General features: G+C 41.4%; 1 protein-coding gene across 2 annotated transcripts in view; it reads right to left on the reverse strand.

Annotated features, from left to right (window-relative positions):
• The window catches only part of map3k10 (mitogen-activated protein kinase kinase kinase 10), a 21,756-nt gene extending 9,690 nt beyond the window's left edge, over positions 1-12,066 (reverse strand). The window contains exons 1-5 of one of the 2 annotated variants that reach the window (XM_042063986.1): positions 11,255-12,066; positions 9,101-10,367; positions 2,096-2,276; positions 1,715-1,863; positions 1,025-1,200 (exon numbers count right to left, since the gene is read on the reverse strand). In XM_042063986.1, the coding sequence (XP_041919920.1) occupies positions 1,025-1,200; positions 1,715-1,863; positions 2,096-2,276; positions 9,101-9,986 (1,392 nt within the window). In that variant the 5' untranslated portion in view covers positions 9,987-10,367; positions 11,255-12,066. Of the gene's footprint in view, positions 1-1,024; positions 1,201-1,714; positions 1,864-2,095; positions 2,277-9,100 lie in introns of both variants that reach the window. The other variant, XR_006023015.1, reaches the window with a different exon arrangement.
• Between the last annotated feature and the right edge of the window lie 3,479 nt (positions 12,067-15,545).

Genomic DNA, 15,545 nt, shown 5'->3' on the forward strand with positions numbered 1-15,545 from the left:
TTGTTCACCTTTGTATGTTGCAACTGTCTGCCATCTTGGTTAAGTAGCTCCTACTATATGAAATATTGATGAACTTCATGAGTTGACAATGACTCGATGCCAAGACAACGATGAACGCATGCAGTTTCGGGTGGCACATGCCAGTAACTCCTAGTATGAGTGCAACTGGAGAAGACCCTCTGATTGAGACAGACCACAGGAGACTGTATACCAAAGATTCTAGAACAGAGCAGAGAAAAGAGCTCTGTTCTAGAATCTTTGCTGTGTACTGCACCACACCAGCTCCGCACACACAGGCTGAGCTTACAATGATGACTCTTGAAGTATTTCACACTTGTTTTTAGCAAGTCCTGAAATAACATCTTTATAAGCTTATCCTTTTGATCACTTTTCCTTAAAATAGATCTGTTGTGAGTCAAGATCAATGAAGAATTAAGAGGGATGGCTTACATAACTTGGGTGGTGTGGTATTTCAAGCATGCTCACAATCCATACCTGGACCATGCAAAACATGAAGGACATAACCTGCATCTATATTAGGATACATACTACCCATAAATAGTCAGATTTATTGACTAATGCATGTAATGCATTATATGCATGTTTCATATGGAACATATAGGCACTTAATAGATTATCTTTTTGTTTTTCTTGGTAACATCTCAGCTACCAAGCACACATTTTATATTTAGTTCGGTGTCTTATGCTGCTGCTAGTTTTACAGTCATGGAAGCACATAAAGGAAATTAGCTTCATGTGATGCTAAGATACCTGAATATATTATTTTGACCATATTTGCCTGTAAATGTGGAGTTAAAGTTTAGGTTAGGCTTATGATGTCTTGAAAGTATGGTGTATTTAAGGCTACTTTTAAAGGTCTCCAGACTTCATCATGGACCAGTTTCAGCACTCCAAGACACAATGGAGCTCATAATGGAGGCAAGACGAGTAAGTGAATGAGTGCAGTGAGTACTCTCAGATAAAAGTCCCAAAGTTCCGTTCAAGTATCTCCCATCTCCCTTACTTTTTCTTTTGCCCGCAGCTCATCAAACATCTGCTGGATCTCCAGCCGCCAGTCCTCCTGCAGAGAGTGGAAAGACTCCAGAGGCATCTGGAACATAGCTGACTGCTCGATGGCCAGCAGCCGCTTCAGGATGCTCCCAAAGGAAGGGCGGCTGTGAGGGTTATGGCTCCAACACTCTGGGCGCCAGACAGAGGAAAAATAGGGCAGAGGAGATGAAATGAGAATGTGTGAGAATGTAAGGGAAGACATGGCCAATGAACACACTGAGAAATTTCAACAGAAATGTGCTGTAGGCTAATCAGAATTTGAGACTGGTAGCACGGCATTTGGATTTGATTGTGTTTCAACCTAGCCTGAAAGCAGCCTGGATTCACTCCGCCCACAAAATTTGAGGATGCCAAATGCCTTAATCGCTGTTTTCTGTTCATCTTGTAAAGTTATTGCGCTGCCAATATCTTGTATAACAGATGCAATAGTGGAATCTGATTATCTTGCTTCTCTAGCAGTAGCGATTATGTTGTCAGCTAAATCAATTCAAGCGCGCTCAGGTGACATGACTGCTACACTGTTGCTCATTTGTCCACCATCCCATAAAGCTCACCGAAATGATTTGACTGGCCTGAACACATCTTATCCGAGCATAGAGACGTCTCAATGAAGCGACCACTGAAATAATCAATGAACTCTTACCTTCAAGCAGGTGTGCGAAGGCCTCTGGGCAGGTGGATGGGATTGGAAGCGTTAGCTTATTCATGGCGACACCGTAGGCCACGGCCAGAGCATCAATCTCCCGATACGGAACCTCTCCCGTCAATAACTCCCACAACAGAACCCCAAAACTGGACACAGGGAGAGTAAATGAGTCACACAATGTCAGAAATGGCCTTAAGGGATCATGCACCATAGGTGCTGCTTACTGCTTAACCAACACCAACACTTAATCCTTTCAGTGTCTTTACTGGAAGTACATGTCTAAAGCCAATGTCTTCCTCTGAAGCTCATCTTTCCTCTAAGAGGAGAAAAGCAGAGTACTACTGAAATCTCATCCCTCCTGATACACTGCAGACCTACCTCCAGACATCACTGCTTTTGGAGAAGAGAGACAGCTTGATGACCTCTGGTGCCATCCAAGCGTAGGTACCCGCTGCGCTCATTTTGGTGGTGCGGTGCCACTCCCGTGCCAACCCAAAGTCGGTGATCTTCAGGGTCCTCCCCCATACGTTATCCCTCTCCACTGGCTCCAGAATCAAAACTGATCATATAAGAGATAGAGTGACAAAAGAGTAGAGGACAAATAGGATGGTTAAAAAAAGAGAGAATTGCTAAATGCTAAGAATGGATACCAGCAATAATTCATGAATAGATATCAACAATACTTTCTGTCTTAGCCATCCTGTCACAGCCAACCTGTGAAGTTTAACATGCTAATTGGTTACAGTCTGGTGTTGATAAAGATCAGGGAGAACTTTAGGGGGAACTTGAGAAGGGGGAGAACTAGCTAGCATGAGTAAGAACAAAAACTGCCATGTTTTGATGCAATTGGTTTTGACTGAGAAAAAATATGACTAAGCTGTTTTAACAGTTTGCAAATAACAAGACCAGTAGACTGAAAACTGAAGAGAACAGGATGTTCCAGAGAAGTCCAACCTAAGGGAAAATTCATGCAAATGTCCATCTCTATATCTGCTACACTTGCTGGATCTGAAGCTAAATATCAAAATGAACTAAATTTCAGTAAGACACTAAAAATCTAACACTATGTTGTATACTACGTTTCTTCCTGTCACACAGAACATCTTCGATCATCCCCAGTAATTAAGGGTGATGATTTCTAAGATGGGAAACATCACTCCACCCAGTGGTAGAGGGGTGATCATTCCAGTGCCACATGTAGAGAGAAAGGATGCCGGGAAGTGATAGCCGGGGTGTGTCGTCATGGCAATATATTCAGAATACCCCTTAACTTATCCTTCCAATCCTATATCAGGCAATAGACCTCTGAAGTTTTTTTTGTTCCGGATTTCTTTTTTTCTTCAGTAATTTTGTGTCAACCATTCCCGGGACACTGAAAGACCAGGGTGCACGAAACTTGTTGGGCATGTAGCTCCACAAAGATGACACAGAACCATGGCAGGTATCTTTGGCTGACAGGTTCAAAACTGCACTGAATTTGACATGTCTGATCATTATGACACCCTCTGAATGCATGCCAAGTTTCGTGGAATTTCATTCATGGGGGACCAAACAATAAATGTATATATGTGTACAATTAGTGACTATACATGCACACACACACACACACACACACACACACACACACACACTCATGAACACACGCAAACACACACACACACACAGTAGACTTGTAGGCATACGTACGCACACACACACACAGGCACACTCTCACAGACTCACACGCATACACACACACACACACAGGTACACACACATAAACAAAAACACATACACGTGCGCATGCACAAACACACCAACACACACACAAACACACACACACATATAAAAACACACACATGCAGACAAGCAGGCACACACACACACACACACACACACACACACACACACACAAACACACACACACTCCATTACCACACACCCACTCACAAGCGAACACACACACAAGCACAGACACATAAAAGACACACACACACACACTCCCCATTGGATCTGGTAAAAAATATGTAATCAGCGTCCCATATCAATGTAAACAATGATTGAACTGAAGCAGACTTTGCAACATTGGAATCAACTGTAACATAGCAGACTACCCACCATAATTTCCGTACCAATGAATGTAGTAGGCTACGACAAATTTAACAGGTCGGCCTCTTTTTAAACTAAACTGCATTCCCTTTTTTGTCCTATAAATGCATGCCTATTGCCTACATACATGACTGTACATGACTGACAAACAGAATAACATCATGTAAGGTGTCCCGATATACAGAATTAATTAACTTGGTGGAGAAAACATTTTTCGCATCGGGGAGGTCTTTGCGTCCATCTACCCCATTATTTCTGCATACCTCGGCAGATTATACAGTTTTTCTCGATTGCTTTGACCTGCTTAAGGAAACTGGGATTCACTATATTGGTTTTCCCGTGCTAAACAAAAGGAAAACATCTTTTCACAGGTGGTATAGATTCCTTGCATAAGTCTGAATCTCTGATACACCTGTGTGAAAAAATGCTTCAATCAGCAATCATTCATTATGCATATGAGATGCAATGTCTGTTCTTTGTTGCTATTTGCAAGTATTGATCTAATGCACATTTAGACAAAGTACTGTATTGCCTATTTGGTGAAGAAAACAGTACAAAAGGTGTTTACTGTAGTTCTATTTCGATGAAAAATTACAAGTTGTAGTTCAATGAAATTTGTCTTGCCTAGGTGTTTACTGTAGGTGTTACATGTTAGTGACAGTTACATCTTGGGAGGAATGAATAAATTATCTTTTATTCAGTACATTTGGTCTTTTCTGTTTTTTCTGATACCAGAAAAATGAGAAAGACATGGAAGACATAGCAAAAATGCTCATTTTGAGAACTAGATTTTGCATTTTGTTGTAATAATTGATTGAAATCACACAGTGATTTGACGACAGGATGTGTTGTTTGAAGGCAAGATTTGCTTTTGCTGCATGTCTTAAGTGTTTTGAGAGAGTAACAGCCTTTTGCAAGTGACTTTTGGCCAGAGTGCTTTTGTTCAGACACAGGTGTTAATTGTTTTGAAAATGTGATGTCAGAGTTGACAAAAGCATCAAAACGATCGAGAAAAACTGTATAAATAAATAAATCCTCATGTCAAATCCATTAAGTGGCTTTAATACTGTCCTGTAGTGAGAATGAACATCAACTAATTGGTACTCAATGTCATGGGGTCAAAGGTCATCATATGGGGTCCATGTCCTCATGTGTTGTGAAATTTTAAAATGTTTTCAAATTTTAGTTTTGTAGCATTTGACACACCTGACACTTCAAGCACCTGTTTTACTTAGTTACTTTTTAATTTTTTCAACTTTCAATTAAATGTTCTAAGATATAATGCTTTTAAGTTGTCTACAGGGTGACATTGGCGGCACAAAAAAAAAATTGGGTTTACAACCCATGTTGACCATTTTGGCTCCCTCAGTTGACTTTTATTTTTTTCCAACTTCAGACATGTCCAGAGGGGATTGTAAAAGAGAAAAGTTGGATCTAACACATTGGTCACAATGTGCCATACTCCTATTTTTAAGTATTTGAAATACTCTAAATACAATCCCTCAAAGTATTTTGTTACAAACTACATTAGATTTGTTCCAATCCTGCAAAATACAAATGACAATATTTAAAATACATATAATAACAGTAAAATACTGTGCATGTCTGTGCATCTGTACGTCTGATGACATTTAGCTGATGATGATTAACAGCAGGTGTTTTTTTGTTTCATGTCACCTTATTTAGACAACCCTCCTAAGTCTCAGCTGGGAAATGTCTAAGAAGTGCATTTCAGTATTTAGACAGATACATAGCTCTGGTCTCTGTGTGTGTGTGTGTGTGTGTGTGTGTGTGTGTGTGTGTGAACATTCACTTTCCCTGGGTATTTCCGTGTGTTGGCTCAGCTATGGAAATGTTTGGTGTGTCAACAAGAGTGTGTATCCGGGTAGCTCCCAGCAAGGAGAGGCGGGCCCAGTCCTTTACCCTTATCGGCAGTATGCAAAGTCAGATGTGGAGAACACACAGCACAGCCTTTGTTTGATGTGCAAAAGAGCATGTCTCACCTGAAACAGCTGATTGCTGGATCACTCCTCCAGTGAGTTCTGCCTGATGGCCATCTTTGGCCACTATTGTGTACAGACTGACCTCCACGGAGGACAACTCCAGCAGACATCCGTGTCAGTAATCTGATAGCCGAATAGCAATTGGTTGGAGTGGCAGTATAAGATTTTGTCTAAAACTAGCAAGCTAGCTAGCTAGCAGACAACAACCATTAGCCTTTTAAACAGCTGGTAATGATAAAAGCTAGTTAGCCTTCAGACTGGTGAATTTCAGTGGCAGTTTTCAACATTTACACTGTGTTTTGGGCACACAACCACAACACGGTAGAGTGCTGATAGTGGGTTCGAGGGCCGATGTATGCTCCCTTTCATGTAGTCCTACCATGAAAATTAATTTTGATAAAAACTGTCTCCCAATAATATACCAATAAAAAAATGAAAAGAGATATTATGTTGTTAAAAATATGACATACATAATTGTATTATGCAGTCTGTTCTGAGACCAAACAGAATCCTATAGTGAATTTAAACTCCACTGTAAAAACCACAGTTCACTTTTCCTGTCATAATTAAATTTGTTTACTAGACAAGTGCATCACTGGCACCACCATGAAGCATGAGAGTAGAAGCATGTTGGTTTGACCAGGGCCAGAGGAGAAAAGAAAAGAAGCTTAGTGGAGTTGAATTCCATCCAAATGAATTTGGCCCATGCGCCATGGCTACCTTAACAAAAAGCAGCAGGTCCTCCCATCTACTACAACTCAGAGTGATGAGTTCCAAGTGGAACAAAAGTACCAATTATTTGATATTCTGCAGGCAGGCTGAGAAGCAGGTTAATATTCCTCATATGTCATGCCAACACATTGTTGATTCTGTGGGGTGTAATACTCCTCACTGAGGAGGCTGGATGTCACGTGTCTGTTTCACAGTGTGTTTTAAACATTGGCCACACTGGGCACACACTGTGTGTCAGTCAGGTAAACAACAAGGTTACATAAGCAAATTTTAGAGGCTAATCACAGACTTAAGAGTAATTTATACATCTGAGCTATCAGTCAGACTGCTCGTCCACAGAAAGAGAGCTCAGACCAGACGACCTAGGATCTGGTTAAGCCACTTTCCCAGTGGCCCAGAGGGCTCCACCCACTTGTTGGATCATATTGACCCTCACCTTTTATGCTCACCTGTCCTATTCGTTTTTCCTGTTCTCTTTGCTCTGTTTCATACAGAGTCTGCTTTTTCTGCCATATAGCTTATAGTTTGCGACTACATGCTAGTCTTGCATCACAAGACACACATTCACTGCATTTCGTAACGTCCATCTAGCAATGCTCCACTGGGATTCGTTTTCATCCATGATGCCTCTAAAGGCCATTGACCTGGAATAAAATCAGCCTTTAACCAATCGGAGGAGAGTCCCATTACTGTTCTAACTCTTGAATTTGAAAAAAAAAATAATAAAACAAAAATTACAAAATATACTGTTCTTTGGATGACATTGTCTAAACCTTTGGTAGCAAGCCACTGGTAGGCTTACAGTACAAGCCACTTCTAAATTCTGCTATCTGATGGTACATTTCATGACAAGCCATCTTTCTTGGAATTTCCTCTACCAGCATCTAATTCATCTGCTATGTATGAAGATGTCTGAGAGACCCCTAATTGTTTAGCATTCCAGGCCATGTTTCTAATTAACTGAATAACATTTCAAGCATCATCGTGGATAGGGACTTGACAACCAGTGTTCCCACTATATGCTTCTAAGATGGAACAGTGAGTCCCATGTCTGCATCATTTCCCTAGTGTGATATTACTTGCAAAGAGAAGAAGGTTGATTGCTTTACAGTTTGTGAGTATCTAGCCTCTATTTGAGATAATCTGGCTAAAAGCAATCAGGTCTTTGGAGAATAGCCGTGCTGGTGCACTCCTGTAGTCAATACAATGCTCCGAGTTTATTTACATTGGGTGTCAGAGCTTTGTCTGCAAGAAACTGGTATTTGGAGGCAACCACGCTTTGAACATTTCCACAGTGATTTAAAGAATGGGAAAATTTACACAAAGACACACACACACACACAGATAAAAGCACATACATAAAGTACAGTAGGTGTACATGCATGTACTATTGACAGTCCCTACACACAACACACGGTCAGGCATGAAAAACCATAATGTGTGCTTTGCCATGCAAAAACACATGCACACACACACACACACACACACACACACACACACACACACACGCACACACACACATATATAATTCCCCTTAAGTCATTTCAATTAAAATCTTAGAGGCTCTTATGCGCCTGTGGCCATTTCTGCACTCACTATCATAATTCTAACAAACAAGAGATAAATAAACAATCCAGAGTGGTATCTTTAGATAACATCCAAAAGGCCACATGACCACAGGTCTCTTCTTTGAAAACGTTAAACATTAAACTGGAGTTGTGTTTGCTCGTTTGTAGGGTGAAGTTAGCTGCAACATACTAATCTATGACCTCGAGACCTGAATTTCAACTCAAGGTCCTGAAATGGGCTTAGTCCAGGTTTGAGCTTTTGAGTAGGCTTTTTAATTAATCTAAGGCAGTGTCCCATGGAGTATACTAACTCAGTACAGGTCAAATGCCTCTTCCTTGTTTTAGAAAACAACCTGAATGCTGCAGCGATGTCAGAAGTGGCTGCAGTTGAAGAAGGATGCTGGAGAGTTTAGAGCTGGATTATAAGTAACCGTGTAACTTTTTCAGACAACTATCCTATGTTGCCTGTGTCCTTAAACTTCAGTCCCATAAAGAAGAGATTCTTTAATGGAGACAATTGTCACAGTGTAGAATTAACGAGTAAATGCACACAAAATCTATATTCAGCCCAAAACCATGATGCAGCACAATCAGGGGATGTGTTCCCTCTGATACACAATAGCAACTGCATCTTTAAACTGTAAGTGGCACAAAAGACCAAAATAGCTCTGTAGTCCAAAAGAGAGACAGTAGAGTATGGTAGGAGGAACAGAATGGCTTACTAAGGAAAATAAAATGCACACAAAACTGCAGATCTGTCTGAAAATGTTGATTGTTATTGCATCATAAATGCATATGCAAAACATTTCCATATTTCGGAAGGTTCTTTCATGCTGTTTGCTTGCCTTGATTAATCAGATCTGGGTGCATTCATTACAGGAATAAGAGTCTCTACTGTGTCACAGATCTACTGTTCACAGATAATATTGCTGACCTAAAAAAAAACAGCCACCATCTTTATGCCAGGTGTGAGAACATTTATGTGTACTTACTGTTGCTGGACTTGAGGTCTCGGTGGATGACAGGAACAATAGTGTGATTGTGAAGGTAGTCCATCCCCGTGGCGATCTGCACGGCCCAGTTCACCAGCACCCTGGGTGGCACCTTCTTGCCTGCCAGTGCTCGGTTCAGGCCTCCGCCGCGGGCGTACTCCATCACCAGGCAGAGATTGGGCTCCCGCAGGCAGACGCCACGCAGGGAGATGATGTTGGGATGCCTCAGCATCCAGAAGAGACGGGCCTCCTGCCTCACACTCTCCGCCGTCACGCTGATGTCCTCGTCCGGGTCCTGCCTGGCGGCTTTCACGGCCACCTCCTCCCCGCGCCACATACCTTTGTACACCTTTCCGAAGCCGCCGGCGCCAATCACTTCCTCCAAGCTCAACTCTGCAAAGTCAATTTCCAGTGGGCACTCCCCACACACCAGCATATGTTCGGGTGGCAGCTTAGGGTAGCTGGTACTCCGCCGCGTCACGTAGTTGCTGGGGAAGATGCCGACTTTGTCCTGAATCTTACCTGTCCACCAGCCCTCATCTCCGGACACCTTCGCGTCCTTGGAGAGCACCTCCAGCAAATCCCCACGGTGTAGTGTGAGCTCCTCGTCTGCCGTGGCCTCGTAGTCAAACACCGCTGTCCAGAACGGGGCTCTCTCTCCGGGAGGCGGGTGGACGTGCGAGTCCGGGGAGCTGCAGGATGACATCCGCGAGGAGTTCCAGCTGTTCCCGTTCTCTGTGTCACCAAAGCCAGGTGGCTCGGTCATGTTTGGGGGCCCTGATGAGTTTGAGGAGGAGGAGGTCGGTGGGTGGTAGCACCCCCCACAACTGGCGCAGGGCAGTGTGGCAGCGTCGCCACTGCTACTCAGTCTAGTATGGGGCTCCATGGCTACCGGTCGTCAGCGGTGGGGTCTCAACAGCTGGGGTGATTCCTCTGTCAACTCACACAAACCATCCATGCAGAGCCCACTGGATGCAAAACTCACAGAGGAGTCAAATGACAGAGGACTGTCAGATAATTTTCCACGCTGGATGGCTGCTTGATGTTTTTAATTGCACACAGTCTGTGTGTCCCCATTTATGATGTCGGCAGCATTAAAACCGCTCCCTCTCGGCCAACTGACATCCTGAATATACATCCAACAGTAAGACCATGTAGGGCATTTACTAACAATGGCCCTCCTGTCCATAGGACCACTAGCCTTGTAACTGATGCAAAATCTTCATGTACACAAGGCTTGATCTGGACCAGAGGGTGACATTTTCTCCTGAGTTGAAATGAGGGATATTATATTATTGGCTTTGTTCCGCATCCACAACATCAAAGTTCCTTTAATGATGTATGACAACTGCGCATAGTCTCCTGAGAAAAACTGTGTTACCCTGAATTTTAGATATGGCAGAAGAGAGTTGAAATATTACCATCATCTCTATTTTTTTGGACTGCTTTGGAGTACTTTTAAGATACTGTATAGCAGCACTGTCCTCTCTTCAAGAATGCTGTCAAGCACCTCTCTCTTCCACATAGGTTATAACATAAAAGTGGCGAGATTAATCATCATTAAATAAGCAGACTTATGCGACATGGATTGTCAGTGCTTACATCTAACATTATTATATTGTTGTCATGCACAGTATTCATCCCCATGTCTACAAAAAGAAATCAATTCTTGCCTACAAAATGGCAATCCTTCAACCAGTTTATAATGGTCAAACAACAGCCTAATAATGAATAGCCTACTGTTGCTTTCTCGTCTAAATCCTGTAGCCCATGTAAGCCTGTGTAATGTCCTTATAGTCTTTAAGAAAATCACTTGTCCATTCTAAGATCAAGTAGCCTAAGTAGAATTGCAAAAAATACCATGACATCTGTTCATTTGCCTCGTTTAAGAGACATATAGTCGGATAGCCATTACTTTACTAAATCATAACAACAATCACTTTCAAACACGCTTATAACGTCAAAACAAGACGGCATCGCATACTGTCCATAAGGTAGCGTAGCATCCTACGTCAGTAGTGTTATAATCATGTGAATCAGCGCGTAATAACAATTATGTTATGCAGTTCCACTATATATTCATAGCCTACATCTTTCGCATGTCATACGGCAAAGTCTGCAATATTCAAGTTCAGTTCACAGAGATGATCTTACATTAGCGATGCAAACAATGAGCTCCTACTGTCACGGCGTTCTGTGTTGTTTCAGCTGGACGATGATGTCGAATGCCAGAAAACCTATCAAACCTAGGCTACACAATTCAGTCAAGCACAACGATTAAAATGTTGTTTCTTCTAATATGATAGAATCTTTCGCTTCTCATAGCCTGTTTGCCACGAATTAACTGTAATGAAATCCGTGTGGATTCAGGCGGTAGCATCTCTTCCATTCCCGTCACCAAAATGAGCGAATAGCGATGCCAGCTAGACTAGGCTACTTCATGATGAGAAGCGTTCATGTAGCCTGGGATAGGCTAAGAATACACCAGCCAGCCTGTAATATTATTATTATTAATAATAATAATTATTATTATTATTATAGGCCTAATTATTATAACAACAGCCCTGTAACAACATTAAGACCACGATGCATGACCCTGCCATAAATAGCCTATTAGGTTAGGTTGAGATGGCGGTCCAGTCCTCAGATAATAAAAAAAAAAGAAAAGAAAGAGAAAATTCAGTCCTCGAGGCTTTTCATGCGCTGTTCAGAATGGTTGTTGTGGGTCAGCATAGCCCATATCACAACAACATCCGTGCATCGAGTCGTTTCAGTGGTAAATAAGGCGTCGATAAAAAAAATATATACAGCCCAATTCTTCGAGCAAAATATAATTAATTGACAATTAAAATCAATCTAGCCCTTGTTATCGATTTGAGTTTGCAGGTGGTCCAGTCCCGAGTCTCAGGATCTTCCATTCCATAAGCCGGCTGTCAGGTGCGATGTTAACGATTGACTTTTTAACCAAATGCACCGGCTGGACAAGGGGTGGAACATAAGCCTTCTGGGTAATGCCGATTAGTCCCCCCCACTTGATCGTACGTCACTCACTGAACTAAGAAATGCACCATGGGTTTTGTGATAAATAATGGCTGTTTAGGCCTACTTCCATAGCAAACATTTAATATGACATTTGATGTAATACACCGAGATACTAATCATTATGTTGTTGTTGTAACATAGGCTGAAATAGAGGCCTTGGACTGAAAGTAAAGCTTTCACCTGAACATGCAATGAATTACAGTGCACAGATATGTTGCGACACAGACAAATGTGAGGCCCTCATCAAATTGAATGTAATTTCTATTGCAATGAGTTGCCAACAGAAAATCTGTTATGACAGACACATTATTATTCAATTAACTTATCATTACATCTCTCCCAAGAGCGACCTGGGTCTGGTATAAATGGACCCAACCAGGAATAATCAGGCATAACTAGCTTGATTTGAATTGCTCAAAGAAAGGTTGAAGATGGGTCAGGTAACCCCGATCCATCTCTAGGGGCTGAAAAAGGTGTAATTGCTACACATTTTTTGCGCTTTGTTGACACCTGCTGGAAGAGTCAAGAAATTGACATGACTGCAACTTCATAATTTTTTATACACACAGGCATTATTGGAGAGATTACAGGCATGATCCTTTTAAAGCACAAATCCCATACATCTCCTGAAAATAATTAACTGGGTTTTCAACAACCTGTACTCTCATATCTTCTCAGTTCACATTATACAGACCTGTACTGTACCGATACACCGACCCATAAACGATGGGTTTTTCACAAAAGCAAATTAACTAGATAGATAGATAGATAGATAGATAGATAGATACTTTATTGATCCCCAAGGGAAAATTCAAGAACTAACAACAGTACACCTCCTCAACACACACACTTTTATCAAGTAGAATGGCAGAAGAACCACCAAGCACCATTAGATGTTAGTGAATGATCCACTGTTTCTTTCAAATGGCTAATTCACTTATGTGGAACTACCCAGACAACCATGAAGCATAGGGCAGTTCCAAAAAATGTAATCTGTCCAGAGATTAAAGAGTCTGTCATTTCTCATTAGTTCTACTAATAGTTCAAATGGATTTAGTATTGAAACATGCTGTAGCCTAATTGCCTTTTTAAAAAAAAAAATAGTTTGTATTTACACCAAAGGATTAATCCCTGGATTAACTCAACATCAAATATAGCCTATTACAATTACATCTGTGAAATTCTGCACATTCCAATTTGTCTTCAGTTAGCAATAATCATGCTGTAATGCACAAAATTAATAAACATTAAACCATAACACAAGAGTCAGGTGACTATAGACCCTCGCCCCTATAATTGGTCAATGAAGTGAAAACAAAACCCTTTTTAAATTACAGCACCCTCCACAATTACGGGCACTGATAAGATGGGGGGGCTTACAGTGTTCTGGGGCTCTATCTCCTCCAAAGGCCCTGGGAACCTTGGGGTGCATTGGCATCTGAGCACCATGAGGTATCTGGACATTTTAAATCAAAATGGCTGCCTCTGCCAAGACACTAAAAGTAAGTGATAGGATCATCCAGCCGGTCACTGATCCAGAACATATGCCAGATCAACTCATAAATGAACACAAAATAAAGCTTCTGCCATCATCTCAGTCCTCTGATCTAAACCAATGTGGAGAGTTAAATGCACAAGTGAGGATGAATGTGAAGTATCTGAAGATATTCTGTAAAGAGGTGTATTAGATTACATTATTGAACTTTATTGTCATTGTGCAGAGTACAAATACAGAGACAACAAAATGCAGTTTGCGTCTAACCAGAAGTGCAATGTCATATACACAGTATAGACAGGTGCAGTATACAGTATAAGACATATCAGTGTAGACAGTACAGTTAAGAAAGTGGTATTAGCAGTACAGTAAATGTATTAGCAGTAGCCTTATAAGAGCAGAATAGATATGCAGAACAGTGTATGAACAACATACAGACATGTGCAGCAGTAACATAAGTGTAGTAAAAATAATAAAAATATAGATATTTGCAGTGTATTACCAATAACATTATAAAAAAACCAGAATAAATATGGATATTCAGTATGAACCACAGTATGTAGATATGTGCAGTGTAGTAACAGTATGAATAGTAAAACATAAATAAGTGCAATTGAATATGTAAAAGTGTAATTACAGTATGTACATTTTATAAATATAAATATAATACTATGGTTGGGATAGGGTAGTGCAATTGTCCGGGGAGGGGGCTGTTGAGGGGTAGAACATCCGCCTCTTTGTTGCCCTTGTGTGTGTGTGTGTGTGTGTGTGTGTGTGTGTGTGTGTGTGTGTGTGTGTTGGGGGGCGGGTGGCTTCGATGGAGGGGAGTGAGGAACCGATGATGCTGTTTTCACCACCCTCTACAGTGCAGGAAGAAGAGACACTGGCGAGCCTTCAGGATCAGGGTAGAGGTGTTAAGGGTCCAAGAGAGGTCCTCAGAGATGTGGACACCCAGAAACTTGAAGCTGGTGACACGCTCCACCTTATTAGTCCCGTTGATGAGGATGTGTGTGTGTGTGTGTGTGCTTTTGACTTCCTGAAGTCCACAATGAGCTCTTTGGTCTTCTTGGTGTTGAGAGCCAGGTTGTTGTCGGTGCACCACAATTGTAGGCCGTCTTATTGTTGTTGCTGATGAGACCAATCACCGTAGTGTCGTCTGCAAACTTGATAATGCTGTTAGAGTCATGTACAGGGGTGCAGTAGGTGAAAAGGGAGTAAAGGAGAGGGCTCAGTACACAGCCCTGTGGTACCTCTGTGTTCAGGGTGAGGGTTGAGGAGGTGAGGTTATCTAAGCTAACAGACTGTGCTCTTGCTTTGTATTCTCCAACTTTATGAGATGTTATGGGAAAATATTTAAAGCTGTTATATATATTTAAAGTGTTAAATGCAGGAGTGCCAATAACTGGCATACCGGTATAATTTTTTTTGTTAAATAATATTTATGTGCTTTTTTTCTCTCAGAATAAATTTGCTTCTCTTCAAAGTATTTTTGAAAGATAAATCCCCCAAAAGAAGTTTTATAAATTTCTCTTTTTACACACACACACACAGCTAGCGGAAGGACAGATGACACAAGGCACGAGGGGATAGGTTAACAGGCAGGCTATGCATCAGGAGAAGCAACACTAAATACAGGCTTGAATAGGCTAAACCTATAATAATATTGCTAATATCAAGGCCATACACACATCCCTTTATTTCATTTAGCCTAGCTGATTTGATTTGCATTGAGCTCAATGAGCATAAAAATAAAACCATGCCAATCTCTAGGTATGGTGAAGGGTATGTGATGATGTGGGGTTATTTTAATTCCAAAGGCTATTTCTATTTCCATGCTGCTTAAGCCTTCTTTCATTATTGAGAAGTTCATCTCTACATCAACTGACCTGCATGTCCAAACCAGTTCTT

This window comes from Alosa sapidissima, chromosome 15 (genome assembly GCF_018492685.1).
Source record: "Alosa sapidissima isolate fAloSap1 chromosome 15, fAloSap1.pri, whole genome shotgun sequence".
Classification (NCBI taxonomy): domain Eukaryota; kingdom Metazoa; phylum Chordata; class Actinopteri; order Clupeiformes; family Clupeidae; genus Alosa; species Alosa sapidissima.